Source organism: Xyrauchen texanus, chromosome 49, assembly GCF_025860055.1.
Source record: "Xyrauchen texanus isolate HMW12.3.18 chromosome 49, RBS_HiC_50CHRs, whole genome shotgun sequence".
Classification (NCBI taxonomy): Eukaryota; Metazoa; Chordata; class Actinopteri; order Cypriniformes; family Catostomidae; genus Xyrauchen; species Xyrauchen texanus.
The window spans coordinates 3,402,786-3,420,026 of NC_068324.1; the positions used below are offsets into that span (position 1 = coordinate 3,402,786).

At 39.8% G+C, this 17,241-nt stretch overlaps 1 protein-coding gene across 4 annotated transcripts in view; it reads right to left on the reverse strand.

Moving 5' to 3' along the window:
* The window catches only part of LOC127640624 (synaptotagmin-7-like), a 137,423-nt gene that overhangs the window by 15,095 nt on the left and 105,087 nt on the right, over window positions 1–17,241 (reverse strand). For 3 of the 4 annotated variants that reach the window (XM_052123287.1, XM_052123288.1, XM_052123286.1), the window contains 6 exons: window positions 8,625–8,736; window positions 8,150–8,417; window positions 7,714–7,883; window positions 6,220–6,334; window positions 5,746–5,945; window positions 1,453–4,091 (listed from right to left, as the gene is read on the reverse strand). In XM_052123287.1, coding sequence (XP_051979247.1) covers window positions 3,987–4,091; window positions 5,746–5,945; window positions 6,220–6,334; window positions 7,714–7,883; window positions 8,150–8,417; window positions 8,625–8,736 — 970 coding nt within the window. In that variant the 3' untranslated portion in view covers window positions 1,453–3,986. Of the gene's footprint in view, window positions 1–1,452; window positions 4,092–5,745; window positions 5,946–6,219; window positions 6,335–7,713; window positions 7,884–8,149; window positions 8,418–8,624; window positions 8,737–17,241 lie in introns of those variants that run through there. The other variant, XR_007970100.1, reaches the window with a different exon arrangement.

Below are 17,241 nucleotides of genomic sequence, written 5' to 3' on the forward strand. Positions count from 1 at the left end.
GCATTGTCTGGACCTACAGAGTGGAGATATTCTTCTAAAAATTATAATGGCATGAGGGTGAGTAAATTTATGAGAGGTTTTCATTTTTGGGTGAACTACTGTATCCCTTTAATGACATGTTGTTCGTGAGCAGGAGAGAGAATGGATTGACGGGTGTCCTCTGGTGTTGCGACTCGATGTCAAGCTGAGCGTCTCCGTACCCCAATGTAGAGTCACTCTGTCCCCATAGTGACCCCATGGCAACGGCACTCTTCACGGAAATACAACACCTCACACTAGCACATGCCTCGTCATGCCACGGGCAGCTGGTTCGCTTATCTGACATTATCTTCACAAGTACACCACTAACATTTAAACACACACAAACTTGACTAATTTGAGAGAGAGAGAGAGAGAGAGAGAGAGAGAGAGAGAATCTGTCCCGACCAGTCCAGCCTTCCTGAACGTGCTACTTTCTCTTGCTCCTCCCTTCAAATATAAAAGCTAAATATTATTGTATTATCAATTACTATGATACTTCTCAGTGTTACACCATTAAAAAGTGCAGATCACATTTCTCCAGCTCTTTTCAAAAGGAGAAAAGAGAAAAAGAGTCTCATTAGAAGACCAGAGTAAGCCATGAGAAATTAGAACAGGATATTCACACACGTTGATCATTTTTAACATCAGTGAAGATACACATTAATGCTGCGATACACACATGGGTGAATCTCATCTCAGAAAACCTGTCAAGTACATGTGCAGGTCATATTTCACCCCAAAATCAAAAGAACTTATAATTTGCTTAAAGAAAATGAAGCCTGTTTTTAAAACCATTAAGACGTTTGACATTGTGAGATTAAGCACATTTTCCCCCATTGCTGTAATGCAAAAGAACTAAATAAATAAATAATAATTTTATGTAAAAAACATGTTCAATTGTCAAGTATTCATACATCATTGTAGTAATTGTTGTACTGCCTTTAATGTTTTACTAATATTCAAATAAATTTTGTTGTACTTTAATTTTAACTGTATTTTTATAATACCATCCATCCATCCATCGTCAACCGCTTATCCTGTGTACAGGGTCGCGGGGGGCTGGAGCCTATCCCAGCTAACATTGGGCGAAAGGCGGGGGACACCCTGGACAGGTCGCCAGTCCATCGCAGGATTTTTATAATACAAATAATTGAATTCTCATTACCGTAATGTCAAAAATAATAATGAGTATTTATATATCATGACAATATTGTTGTACTGTTTTGATTTCCACTCATTTAAATGAAAATGATTATTGCAATACTGTGATTTCTACTGTATTTTTGCATAAATCGAAATGAATAATTACTTTATTCTCATTCCTGTAATGTTAAAAAATAATGATACATATTTGGAAATGTCAAGTGTTTATGTAGCATGGTATTATTTGTGGTACTCCCTTTAATTACCACTTATTTAAATTAACCCTCTATGGTACCGTGTTGCCTCCTGGCAAAACAGCCTATTTTAGTTGTTTTTTAATCAAATGAGACATCCATTTAATTGGGCAATGCTATATATGGGAGGAGAGCTCAAATACTAACCAATGAAAATGCAGAAGAAGTGGTCTCAAGACTCACAGGGGTCTATTGTGTTTTCTCTTTCAGCACATGTGCACATGTCACATGGCTCCATATTTTCTCCATTGAAAAGTGCATTTTTGACTCATTTTTGTCAGGATAATCGCCTTCAAAAAAGTCACTTTCATTGGTAAGTAAAGAAGTATTTTCAAAAACGTTACATTATATATCATCAAATGTAAGCATTATTGCAGTACAGTCATTTTTACTGTGTTTACTGGGTTGGGTCATAACGGCAAAAAAAGTTATGTAACAAATAATCTTCATTTTCTTATATGGCCAAAATGTTTTTGCTTTCTTTTGATTTTGGGGTGAAATACAACCTGGACACATTTACATGAGATTTGCCCATATACAGACCCCCAATTCGGTCTCATGCGCACACATACACTGGTAAAGGCAGGTTTCTTTTCTGTAAATGGAAGGATTTTTGAAAAGATGATCCCCTATGAGCACACACACACACACACACACACACACAAAAACACGTCACAAGAGCAAGGTGTGGCGAGAACTATCCAGCGCACTTGCCGCAAAAATCAATAACATTTTTGCTCCTATTTTTTCACAGTCTGGAAGAACATTTTTGATTGGTTCCTTCAAACGTATTTTTTATGATAAAAAGATGACATCAAGTTTTTTTTTTTGTAGTAGTTTTTTTTTTCCACTTCCATCCAGAATTCCATACTTTTCTCCATACGTCCCAGAAGACCTGGAACGATCCTTTTGAGGATGTTTTTTCTTTTCTCTGTCCACTGGTGGCTGTTTGTTTTGTTTTTTTTTTGCGTTATTTTGGATTTCTACAACACGTCACTCACAGCACACGGACAACAAGGGATCCCGAGGAAAAACAAAAAAGGATTTCACTACTATTGTGCCAGCGATAAAGAGAAAACCACAGAGAAAAAAGGAAAAGAGACAAGGATGGTGAAGTCTATTTGTTTTCTGTAAGTCTCAAGATGCCTATGTGGATGGCTTTCAGCTGAACAAATTGGAACTGTTTACGTAGCAAAGGAAAGACAGAAGGGCAGATAGAGAGATAAGTCTTGTTCCAAAACCTAGTGAGCTGACTCGTTGCCTACATAGACAGCTGCTTCTTGATTACTGATGCAAACGCTTGGCCGACACATTGCCATCAAGTTTTGGCTGAACATACATAACGTACGTCCGTACTCAAACGGGTGATCGAGTTCATCACAGTGCATTCTTTTTTAACAAAGGAGCCTTAAACAAGATATCTCAGAAGGCACCGTAATTAAGTCACCTACCATTTTAACAACCTTGGCATCGCCTGTGTAGGATGCTCACTAGGTTTTGTAAATGTTTTGGAAGCAGTAGAGACAGAAATAAAGGCATGGAGGGAACAAAGACACGGAAAATCAGGTCAAGTGGGAAAGACATGGAAAAAGGCTTGGAGAGTTCCGGGACTGAAAAACAACTATTAATGGCGACGTAAAGGAAAACGAGAGACTGTCGTTTTCCCTCATGGCTTTAATTACAGGGGCCCTCACGAGCCCTTAGATTCACATGGGATGTCTGAGCCCTGGAAAAATACAACTACCAGAGTTCCTGCGACTTGATCCGTTTCTGCAGTGGCCAATTTAAAGGCTGGCAAATGAGCTCCCATGAGCACCTGGGTCTAGACGAGGAGTTGGTGTTATATGATGAGGGATAGACTCGAGGTGAGGTGTACACAGATCAGAGAGATTTAAGACCTCTCCGGCCTAGGCACACAAGGGATATATAGTTAAGTAAACAAAAGAGAAACGTCCTGGTAACGTGTAGTTACTGTGCGAGCACTTTCAGGCCATTTTAAATGGCTCTGTTGGATTTCCTTGCTGAAAAAAACTGTTGAAACCAGCCTAAGATAAATCGATGGGCTGGCAAAGCTGGTCCTCGACTGGTCTAGCTGGGAGGCCATCTGGTGCCTAAATCCCATTTAATATCAGCCAAAAGACCAGTTTGACAAGGTTGGGAGACCAGCTAAGACCAGCAAAACAGCTTTGAGAGGTTTTTTTCAACAGGGTTGGATTTCCCCAAACCCTGATTTTACAAGTACTAGATTTAAAATCAAAACAATGGTAAAATATTTTGTTGCAACATTATCAATACAAATAGATGTTTGCTTAATGCACATGCCTTTACACTACATGTTACCAGTTTAACATAAAGACAAACAACAAGGAAGAAGAGAGGACTATGGGAAATAGATTGAGAGAAGGTAGAAAGATTGAAGTTTGAAGCTCGAGAGTTAAAGGTTATAAGAGTGGATGGCTAAAAGTACCCGTGTTGTGCCGTCTGGCAGCAAGTTTGTCTTGTGCATAAGGACAGGGTTCTGGTCAAAGGTCAAATGGGGTCGGGGATATGGGATATGGAGAGGGCCGATCAGGCTTTGAGGGCGTGCCACTGCGCCACGTTAGTACGTGGCCGACTCAACATGTCCTTCCAGTGTTTGACTTCAGCTGGACCGCTCTTCCATGACAAGTAGATCTGAGAAAGAAAGGAATGAAAGAAAGAAAGGAGGAAAAGTTGTAAACAAGAATGATGGAAATAGGAGGGAATAGAATTGTTAAGGGGAATGGGAATCATAAGGAATTTAATGGTATTCAGATTCCATTGAACAATTTTGGTTCCCTAACAATTTCATAAATTACTCTTACAGTACTTTTGAAGAACTGATTCAGTAAGTCAATGAGGTACAAAAGTAAACCATTCTGGGTTGTGTTTCCCAAAAGTATCTTTAGCGAACTGTGGCCGCAAGTTCAATCATCACTTGGTGTTTCCCAAAACTGTAGTTCCAACCACACAGCATTGCGATGCTGTTTGCGAATGTGCATTGGAACTACGCTTTTGGGAAACATGTTTGCTAACGATGCTTATTACAGCTCTTTACCCGAAGCACAGTCCCTTGTTAGTTTGCTGTATGGACATCATTTGTCTTCGCTGAGGCTTCTATGTCTTTTATTCTGTCAAAACTTTGACCATGTTTACATGCACTTTAGAAAATCGCAGGCTTTGCAGAAAGCGGCCTTCTGAAACATCATGCAAATGCTGTTTGTGGGATTAAAGGGTGTTAAGAGAAAGTGCTTTACAACACTGTTTCTCTGGGAAAACACGACTTATTACGACTTGTCCATGTTAATTCAATATAAGCGTGCAGGGGGAATCCCAAAATCAGATGTAGAGGGAAACCCTACTATTGCAGCACAATGCATCTGTCGTAATACACAGTGCACGCCGCTTTGGTGTCTTCAGCATCTTTAAAGTGCATTAAACAGCTTTTTGGTGTACTTGCAAATTAGTGTTGTCAAAAGTACCGACTTCAGTACCAAGTCGATACTGAAATGTAAAAAATGTGACGCTTTGAGCGCTGTTTAGCGGAATCGTAAACACCTCTGATTGGCCATTGTGTTCACACGCTCATCAGATATGTCTGTGATTGGCTACAATGATCAGCGCTTCAAAAACATGTTGTAAATATACATCAATGACGCTCTTCACCGAGCGCTTGCACAGATACACACGGGAGCGTTTGAAAGCAGGACCGGTCCGCTGATAGACGGCTGCTTGTGCTTTCAAAAGCTCCCACTCCCGTTTTCACAAAAACTCTCAAACGCTCCCGTGCGTTGATCAGTAGCCAATCACAGACATATCCGATGAGCGAATGAACACAATGGCCAATCAGAGGTGTTTACAATTGCGCTCAACAGCGCCACATTTAAAAAATTTCAGTATCGACTTGGTACCGAAGTCGGTACTTTTGACAACACTATTGCAAATGTTACGTCTTTGTACGTGAAACGCACCCCTGAGCAATTCAGCGAATGAGTCATTAGTCCTATTCAAACTCAAAACCCAAGAGCCATTTTTATGAGGCCAAAAAAACATCTCAAAAGAATCATTCGTTTGCGAGTTAGTACTAATGAAACCATTAGTAAAATGCTGCCATTTTTTTTCCTGGTTTTATAAGTTGTATTTAGTGTCATCTTTCTTGATTGTCACTCTTAAATGTGAGACCCTCGTTGTTTTTGGGCCAGAAAAACTACAGCTCTGATTGCAAAAATATCTTCTCATCTAATAGTTATGTATTTGAAAAGATATTAGCCTACCTATTGAGAGAGCAATGGGAAGTATATGTCCTCACCTTTCCGATGACATCGTTGCGGCTGAGCCGATCTTTATCCATGACGGTGATGATGATGGTGGTTTCCCGGAGAACATGTGCTGGCACGTCGAATGGAAAGGATTCGTTAAAAATGGGGTTCAGGCAGCACTTAATGGTGACTGTCTTCTTCTTCTCCACACGCTTGTCTTTGTGCATTAGCCATACTTTTACATAGGGGTCTACAGCCAATCAGAGAAAAAGAAGGTGTGGTTTATGTAAAGTAATTATGCAAAGTTCCAACTGTGCAACACATTTTGGAAAATTCGATTGGTCCATCATAAACTGTACAGTGCATTTTTGATCATGAAAGCTCTGGGTTCATAAAATATGTATTAAATAAATGTTTTTATGAAAACATGTACATGTGTATTTATTTATGATCTCAGTATCTTTATAACTGTTTGTGTGTGTGTGTGTGTGTGTGTGTGTGTGTGTGTGTGTGTGTGTGTATACCTGAGGTGCCGCCGATGTCCATGGCTTTGAGATTGCGTGCTTTTATTATGTTAACAGTGATGGTGTTGGCAGTGGGATTATAACACAACGACACCAGCAGATCTCCACGTCTTCCCTAAAACACAAATCAGGCATTACAAAATCATTAATCACCCAGAAAGAATGAACTTAAATTGCCACCAATTTTGTGTTCTATCAAGATCCACGAGGCGTACATAAAGGCTCCAGTCTCTGCACTTTCGAGTTTCACTTTCGAGTTTCACTGTCTTAAAAGACACAAAAGAATAGAACTACAAATTGAGGCCTCAAATATCAATTCTACAAATACGCATCATTTAACTCTTTCTAATATTTATATGCCAATTTTAATATTTTAAACCTCTCAAATCTCATTCATAATTCTTTTCAATTTAACCCTGCTATGCTGAATACAATTGTCTGCTTACTTTACTGTTCATGGTCATTTTTGACCCGAAGCAGTACAGGTGTAAGCTTCTTTTTTTTCTTTATTTTAAAGATGCAAATAAGCACATTTATGTAATTTCGCTATAGTAAAAACCTAAACTTCTATAAGTTGAGACATGAAACAAATGTTTGAATGTGTCATGTATTGGGGCAGATTGCTGCCATTTGGTGAAAAAAGAAAAATGACTTCAATCATGTTTTTTATTATTTGTATGTGTCAGTTTTTGCAATAACGTCACATTATGCTTGCAGTCAAACCTGACCATGGTGTTACAAAGAGAATACATAGAATAAACATTGAACAGTAATAAACATAGTGATCATCCACAATCCAGAACAAGCACATAGAAAGGAAGGGATGAGACTATAAAACATGCAAAATGCAAAACATTCAGTACACACACACACACACACAGGTGTGAGTGCATGCATGTGTGTGTTCTGCATCTCACCCAGTCATTTCAGTGTGTTCTGCATAGTGGATAATTTTTAGATTTTCTTTGACAAAATAAAAAGAAAATGCTCTGTGTTATTGTGTCACCAGTTTATTTGTGTGTGTGTGTGTGTGTGTGTGTGTGTGTGTGTACGTTTTGCAATCTGCATGTTTTATAGTCTCACCCTTCATTTATGCGTGTATGTTTTGCATTGTGGCTGATTTACAGATTGTATTTGAATTGCTCTTTTTTTTTTTTTTTATCTTTCCAATTAATTTCCTACGGTCGGTCAATTTTTACCGTGAACAGTAATGGCGTCACATTTGACCACTTGGACTTATCAAAACAAGTCACATTTTTTTGTGTGTGCTCAGAAGTGGAGGACAAGTCACCAAGTCTTGTACTGCTCAGAGAAAGGAACCCATTTTTATTAAATCTGCTAAAGTGATTTTGTGTAAATGAACGAACAGTACAGGAAGGTTAAATATGTGTTTGAAGTCTGTGTATCTCTTAAACAACGATTATCGATGTCAAACCAGGCGCAAATCTCCATTTATGATCTTACAAAAGCATTTCAAAACTGAAGTTCACTCACGCTGCCATCACTGCAAGGTTTGAGATCCTTCCAGAATGTTTTCAATTGTCCAAGCTCCACCTTATTCAGAGGAATGGAGACTTCACCGATCGGGTCGTTACGGCTGAACCGATCGTAGTCCAACACCTGGAGATAAAGCGTTCTTTCCCGAACCTTCTCATACGGGAACCCTAGTGTGAGAGATGTGAGGATTATGGCTTGAGTTTTTGTGTCGAGTGCTGTTACAAATATACCAAATTCACATTTCGGCTTTTTTATCCTCTGTAAAAAACTGTTCACTTTAAGATGTTACTTGCATTACAAGTGCCTAACTGTAACCGCGACCTTTGCGTTTACAGAAACAGATTTTCCCTGGTAATCAACGTTCTGCCACATATGGTGTTTATAGAGCTTTTGTTAAGCAGAAACAGAAAATATTGGGTCATCCAAACCTCACCCTCAAATAGGAATGTTTCGTTCCAGTGAGGGTTTAGGTTCTTTCTCTTGATTTTGGTCTCGAGTTTGTGCTTTCTGTCAGGCAGCAGGTAGATTTTGACGAAGGGGTCAGAGGTCCCAGAGAAGTCTTTTGCGGGCAGGTCCTGACCTTTGAGGATTTTCACCGTAAGGGTGGTGTCTTGGAAGCTGTAGCCCAAGCTGAACTGAATCCTGCCCAGTTTCTCGCTAATAGGACCTTCGTGGTCGTCATCTTCTGACCCTGGAGACAACTGCAGGGACAAAGAGATGTTCAAAATGGAAGTGTTGTAATAGCTTGCTTACTTAAATACTGTGCAGAATATACTGTAAACTAGAATATAATACTGTAAATTCTAGGTCAGAATATGATGTAGCGTGAACCAGTCTTTGTGCTGATAGTCAAGCTACAAAAAACTATTCAGAACCGAAGCATAAAATAAACAAACATACGGTCCTACCATCACCATGTCTCCAGTGAGTGAGTTGGCAAGGTCCGACACTGATGAATGCCCGTCCGCATCTGGAGGCTGACCCTTAGGACTGTTAGCTTGCTTATTCCCCATATTCCTACTACAACAAGGAGATAGATAGACATAAAAAATAGAGAGAAAGAGAGATTACTAAAAATACCAGTGATTTGTACTGACATGGGTCTCTTGTTTCACTCCATTCCGTGGAATCTTGAATTGTTGTTTTGTTTAGTTTTTTCGTTAGCAACCAGTCACTGAATCCAACCAATTCAAATCCACATGACCTTTTGACCCAAAAAAGCATCAGCTAAACTTTATTTTAACCGTCTTCATCACAAACTTTTTAAATTAGCAAGGAGACAATCCAATAACAGGCATAACGATGAAGTGTACCTTCGTAACAAAAAAGCCACAACAGAGAAATGGAATAAAAACCACACCGTTCAAATCTTATTGGCAATTCCTGTTATAAAACATAAAATGCTACTTCAGTTTATAACACCCCAAAAAATTGGACAGAAACAGCTGAACAATCAATGCAAAAGAGACCGTGAGCGGCCCGCACACATCTGTCAAAACTCATCATGACACGGAGCGATCCATTTCGTTTTCCAGGGGTGGTGTCCAAAGTCGCATTGGGGTGGTTGGCCTGGACTACAAAACCTACTAAGAGGAATGTTTCCGGGTACAATAAAAGTTAAGTACCATCAACATTTGCGGTATAATTTCAATTACTTCAGAAAATAATTGTGACCAGTAAAGCACTTCCAATGGAAGTGGGGCCAGCGTTCCACAAATGTGAGGCTTGTACTTTTGTTTAAGCACTTAAATAGATCAGTACAAAACAGCCTATTATTTGATATTATTTGAAGCTTTTCTACTTGTCTGCCAGTGAAGTTTGCTTTGTTTAAACCGTGCTTAATGGATAATTACATCACGTCTCTGTTTGGTATCCTTCACTCAAAACAATTACTCTGTGGCTGATCATGATTCAGTCGTGCACAGTCGTTCCACTTGTCTGAATTGAGTTTTCTTTATTCAAATTCAAATGTAAAAATGTTTGTAGAGGGAACTTAATTCAATTGAGTAAACCCAAAAGTTAGACACGTCAAAGTAAGGCATATCTCTTTATGTACTAACTAGTGACAGCGTACTTTAGCAAGCTAACTACATGCTGGCGGGAAGCACTACAGAGTGTAGCTTAGTAACTTTGGTTAGCAATTGCTCATGAAAAGACCGATTCGTACGTTGAGCTCAAGCGCAACTTTTCACCATAATGGTAACCTCCGAAACGCTTCTAAATCTCAGCATAACAAATCATTAAACGCTAACATGCATCCCCCTTCATCTCATCTTGCTCAAAACCACACACTAAAAAATAACAATTAATTTTAACATTTACTCTCCCTATCAAGTCCCCTGCAATGCATGCTGGGAAATCGAAATCCCCTGCCCAGTTGCAGATAAAAAACTCATGTTGTTAAATTAAGTTTGCTACAGGCATTTTTGAGTAATACGAACCAGCGAGAATTAAGTAAACCTAACATTATTGAGAGACTTTTTTTATTTTTATTTTTTATATTTACCGGCATCATCGCATTGAATATACTGTAGACAATGGTTAATAAGTGATTCTTTCTATAAAGTTTAAAGTCTAGTGGCTTTTAAATCTTTGTGCATTTCAGTGATTATTGTTCATTTTAAGATTAAGATTCAACTTTATTGTCATTGTGCAGAGTACAGGTACAGAGCCAATGAAATGCAGTTTTTCGCATATCCCAACTAAGCTGGGGTCAGAGCACAGGGTCAGCCATGAAACGGCGCCCCTGGAGCAGATGGGGTCAAGGGCCTTGCTCAAGGGCCCAACAGTGGTATCTTGATGGTGCTGGGGCTTGAACCCCCGACCTTTCGGTCAGTAACCCAGAGCCTTAACCGCTGAGCTACCACTGGCCCACTTTACTGCGGCAATCGACATTATGCCACAAATGCTGTTGATCTTAACTTGTACCGAACCCGGAAACATTTGTTTGACTAAACTACTGAACTAGCTGACAGGACCAAACTAAACCAGAGCAAGGACCAAAAGGACAGAAAGAGAGATAAAGGGACAGAGAGAGGGGTGAAAAAGAGAAAAGACAAACGCTGACATTAGAATGAGACTGAGAGATGGAGGCACAATTAAAAGGAAACAGACCATTAGTATACACACAGAGAGAAAGACAAGACAAACAGACAGAACGATGAAGGTGCCACATAAATACAGACGAGGACTGGAGACAAGTAACAGCTGGAGGGAGAAAGACAAAAAGACAGCGTAAAAGAGGAAGAGAGACATTTGTTCTGTGATGGAAAGGAGGAAGATTATTCGCATGACTGGAGAGTCAAACAAAACCATGAGAGAGACGTCAACCAAACCAGCACAGCTGCAAAAGAGAGAGAGACAGAGAGAGAGAGAAAACGAGAGAGAGATGCCTGAAAAGACAAGAAACTCTTGAGTCTGGTCAATCGGAGAGAAAGAGAGAAATGAAAGTTAAACAAAAGCACACACAGAGCTAGAAACGCTCCCAGATTTATTCCACGAAGGAAAAAAAACACAATAAAAGAAAAAGAGACCAGGAGAAGCATTTTTTTTTTCCCCAGTGAGAGGTGAAGCTTTAAAGAGAAAGAGAGAAAATGAAAGCTGGAAAAAGAGAAAAGAGAGAGAACGTGTAAACAAACAGTGTATAGGAACACAGCAATGGTAACATACAGTAGAACACAGAGAACAGCGGGGGAAAGAGAGACACGGAGGAAGATCAGACTGTCTTTAGACTGGTAGGGAGATTGTGTCCCACAAAACAGGTGTGAGGATGTCTGAGTGAACTATGCCTTTATATAATAACAATGGATCCCCACCAGTCTAAGGAGAGCGGAGGAGGTCCAGGAGAAACAGAGCTAGCTCGGGCGGGGAGGTTTACGCACAAACCATAAAGTGTCTGTCTGTCAACACATCTCAATGGTGTCACTTTTGTTCTTGGTCATTTCGGTTGAATCGCACCAAGCCGATGGTGGAAACAAGGTTGTAATGTTGAAGACACACAGACAAAGCCAGAGCGTACACAAGAACATATAGAGCAGGCAAAGCAAGACAGACGGACAAACAGACAAACGTATTACGAGGTTGGTTCAGGTTTCAAAAGGGAGAGAGGTAAGGGTTTAAAATCTCAAAATGTCATCCATGATCGTTTGGATGGCTCGGTCAGTAATTGGTTCATTTTAAATTGAATGCAGCACCGATTGGTTCAAATTGTTAATGGGTTTGTTCACTTGTTATCTTTGTGGTTGCACTTGTTATCAAACCCACACACACTCGGCTGCCAAAGACATGATGTGAAAAATGAAGAAATTAAGAATAAAGTGATGAGGATGACCCCGCGCCCCATCCCCCACCCCAAATTTATATTTGTAGAATTTAAAATTAACATATTACATTATAATGTTTTCAAACTATGTTTCAGGAACTAAATAAGTTAAATGACAACTATATTGCACATTTTCAACTAAGCAGGTAACCATAGCAACAGATAAGCGCTTTACATATCGGACGTTATATCGACAAAAACATAAGTACTGTCATTATCACTTTAAGAAACATTACATATCACATGTTAACTTTCGGTAGCCACAAACGCCGTCAGACAGCGTATATTCACCCGCCGCCTAAAGGATGCTCGCCAACAGAATTCGCATTCGCCTGAGGAGGTAATCATAGCAACAGACCGCTTGGACTATTTTCTGAAAACAAAATTCTACAATGGGGCGCAACAGTGCCCGCCCATTTTTTCAGCCATCTGGGTTATTTTCAGGCAAAAAAGTTTGAAAAATTGGACAGAAAACAGTGGTACAAGACAGTAATGGTCTAGTACCATTGTGTACATACAGTCTTTCACAAGGACACGAACTACAATCCCATGAAGCATTGCGAATGATGTAATAGAATCAACAACCTAAAATCAATAGTTTTATACATTTCCATCGTTTTGTATTTTAAGTATAGAAACAATATTGTTTACATTTAATGTGAAATATACACATACGTATATACGAATAAATAAGTAGTGCATCATGGGAGTGGGCGGTCACTTCCGGGCTTGTTTGGCGAGCAATGTTGGCAGCAGTTCTCCGATTGGTGGATCTTTTTCCGCTGGACCACGTTGTTCACCAGGAACTCCGCTATTAAACATGATTTTTAAACATCTTTACAAGTTGCCGATCTGAGACACTGCAACTGGTAAATCACAGAGTAATGTCATTATAAAAGAACATTATTAACCATTCTAACTGGTTACCAATTAAAAACGAGGCTGTGGAACAGCGGAACCGGAACGACAAAAATATTGTTTCTGCTCAGAACTGAAAAACATTTCGTTTTTAATCCCTGCTGAAGAGAATGAACAGAACTCGAGTGGGGCAGAACGAATGTGAATGGGGGAGAGAGAGAGAGAGACTGTACTCGCCGTGATCTCGGCAGCGAAGAGACGAGGTGAAACTAGGACAGAGAAAACAAAGCACACGGTGACCATCGCTCTCTCCGTCTCAATCTTTGCCTCCCTCGCTATTGATCGAGGGCAGATAAAAGACATGTAGACGATTCTCTAAGATCTGAATAATTCATTCACAGGCTAAACATGAGACTCTCTTGCAGGTTATTTAAAACTCTGGCTGATAACGCCCTATTAACACCTTCTAATTTTGCCAATGATCATATCAACAGTCATCTTGGATCATTGTAAAAAAAAAAAAAGGATTCTGTGTTTTTTATAAATCCTTTAAAGTGTAACGAGGCTACTGAGGTTTTTTAAAATGTTAAGGCATTATTTATAGACTACTACTGTATGTATAGTTCCAAAAGAAGCCAAAGTAAGATCAAGTGATCTGTTTGTAATACTGCAATGAATTAAGGATGCAAGAGGGAACAAATGAATAGATGGAGACGTAAGAAAGAGATGAGACCGATATACTGATATCTCTTGAGAATACAGATTCTTATTATGTTTATCCTTTGACGATATACAGTATGAATGCTCGGTGAGTTCAGGTATTTTCTATTATATGCTATGAAGCTCGTTTATGTATCTGTAGATATAAACGGCCCTGATGTGGAGATGCACACGGCAGCCAGCAGGTGTGTGGAGTCACCAGTTTGGGGCAGAGAGAGCCCAAATTCCCCCCGATATCTGGAATCTGCTCTTCCAAGAGCTCTCACCTCGAAAGTGGGCTGTTGGCATAGCAATCCAGGGGTGGTGGGCATGAGGAGTGTGTGGTGTTTGAGTGGTGGGGGCAGCAAACAGGAGACCACGATGCAAACACAGTAGACGAGAAGGAGGATATATGACAGGTACAGGTGAGCGCCTCACTACCACATACACACACACACACGTGAACACATACAAACAAACACACACACACATTCGGAGGCGGGCTGGAGGCGGGCCGTTTTGGGGTTCACCGTGACCTGTTATACTATCCTGCGTTACCTGCCCCGGGACCAACGCACGCACCTCTCTCTAGTTGCCGGGTTAACACACGACATGTCCAGGCTGGAGAGAGAGGCCAAACATACAGCGGTCCACCCCTCCCTCCCTCTCCAAATAGGTTCCCATAAGAAACACATAACACAAACACAAAATCATGCAGGAAATATCATTTACACTCCTCAACACACACACACACACACACACACACACGTCCATGCTTCAGAATGTACTAGAGATCATTACATAACCAACCCACTCTGCACAGCACTGCGAGCCTGTGTGCGTTTCCACACACGACTGTTTCTGCCAATAACTCATTATTATCTAGAGTGTGCGCGAGATACAACAGATCTTTCCAGACAAAGTCAAAGGCTATCCAGTAGAGCAAGCGTGCACGCACACACAATGATGTTAGCTCATTCACTTCCTTCAAAGCGTGGCATAATTACTTAGACAGCAGCCCTCTACACTGAGCACACAAACACAAGACACACACACACACACAACTATAAATACACATGCACACACACACAGTCCATCACAGCTTTAATCTTCACTCGTGCAGAGCAGAACAGCTCAATTGAAATCTGATGCTCTTGGGCAAGACAGATAGGCCCAAGACAAAGTTTCCCATAAAAATCCTTCATTTACACACACACACACACACACACACACACACAAACACAAACACACACACACACACACACACACACACACACACACACACACACACACACACACACACACACACTCAGTTTAGATCCCAAAGCGAGCCAGTGCGAAAAATAAACCAAATCATTTGTAGTGTGTGTGTGTTTGTTGATGTAGATCTGTTGAGGGTTTTTCCAGCTGATAGTGTGATGTTCATTGGCCGTCTAATCGTCTGCATATCACACAAAAATTGCAAGTACTTGTGCACATTTCAAATGACTAAATGCTCCAGTGCTTTGAGTGCTTCTGAGACAGATCTACAGCAGTCACTGGATTTGCCAGGTTCATGGCTTTCTTTGAAATCTTCTCAGTTATATTTCAGGCACTTAGCAGCAAGTAAACTAGATCCACAAGAGTAGAATCCGCTTTGTCTTTCCACGCTGGTCTTTATTAAATTATGATGGATTTCAGATTTACTTGGCCCTAAACGTCTCTTCCAGTTAGAACAAAATAAAAATAAAATGTGGTTGGTCACTTTACATCAGTCAAATGTTCTCTTCCTGTCTAAGTGGACCAGTTTTCTTGCTGATAATCAAACTCTGGCTACACTAGACAAGAAAACTAGAATGATGACACACCCAGATAGATAGATACAGTAGACGACAGACAGACAGACATATGGATGGACGGACGGACAGACAGAAAGACATGAATAGACAGATAAATAGTAGAATGACAGAGGTGGACAGACAGACAGACAGACAGACAGACAGACAGACAGATAGGTAGACATTCAGAAAGAGATGAATAGATAGACAGACAGACAGACATATGACTGGATAGACAAACAGACCGACAGATAGATATGAATAGATAGACAAACAGACAGACATATGAACAAATAGATAGACATGAATAGATAGATAGACAGACAGACAGATAGATAGATAGACAGACAGACAGCTAGATAGATAGACATGAATAGATAGATAGAGAAAGACAGATCGATAGATAGACAGACAGATAGATAGATAGACATGAATAGATAAACAGACAGACAGACAGACATGAATAGATAGATAGACATGAATGGCTAGACAGACAGACAGATAGATAGACATGAATAGATAGATAGACAGATAGAGAGACATGAATAGATAGATAGACAGACAGACAGACAGACAGATAGATAGACATGCATAGATAGATAGACATGAATAGACAGACAGACAGATAGATAGACATGAATAGATAGACAGACAGACAGACATGAATAGATAGATAGACATGAATGGTGAGACAGACAGATAGATAGACATGAATAGATAGATAGATAGATAGACAGAGAGACAGATAGATAGATAGATAGACATGAATAGACAGACAGACAGATAGATAGACATGAATAGATAGATAGACATGAATAGCTAGACAGACAGACAGATAGATAGACATGGATAGATAGATAGACAGACAGACAGACAGATAGATAGACATGAATATACAGATAGACAGACAGACAGATAGATAGATAGACATGAATAGATAGATAGACATGAATAGATAGATAGACATGAATGGATAGACAGACAGATGGATAGACAGACAGATAGATAGACATGAATAGATAGACAGACAGACAGACAGATAGATAGACATGAATGGATAGACAGACAGATAGATAGACATGAATAGACAGACAGACAGATAGATAGACATGAATAGACAGACAGACAGATAGACATGAATGGATAGACAGACAGATAGATAGACATGAATAGACAGACAGACAGATAGATAGACATGAATAGATAGACAGACAGACAGACAGACAGATAGATAGACTTGAATGGATAGACAGACAGATAGATAGACATGAATAGACAGACAGACAGATAGATAGACATGAATGAATAGATAGATAGACATGAATGGATAGACAGACAGATAGATAGACATGAATAGATAGACAGACCGACAGACAGATAGATAGACATGAATGGATAGACAGACAGATAGATAGACATGAATAGACAGACAGACAGATAGATAGACATGAATAGATAGACAGACAGACAGACAGACAGATAGACATGAACAGACAGACAGACATGAATAGATAGACAGACAGACAGATAGACATGAACAGACAGACAGACAGATAGATAGACATGAATAGCTAGACAGACAGACAGACAGATAGATAGACATGAATAGATAGACAGACAGACAGATAGACATGAACAGACAGACAGACAGATAGATAGACATGAATAGATAGACAGACAGACAGACAGACAGATAGACATGAATAGATAGACAGACAGACAGACAGATAGCTATATAGATAGATATTTTTTCCTCATCTTTCTCTCATTAATACACCTGTCACTGAACACACACTCTGCTCTCTCTTCATCTACAGCTAATGACAAAAC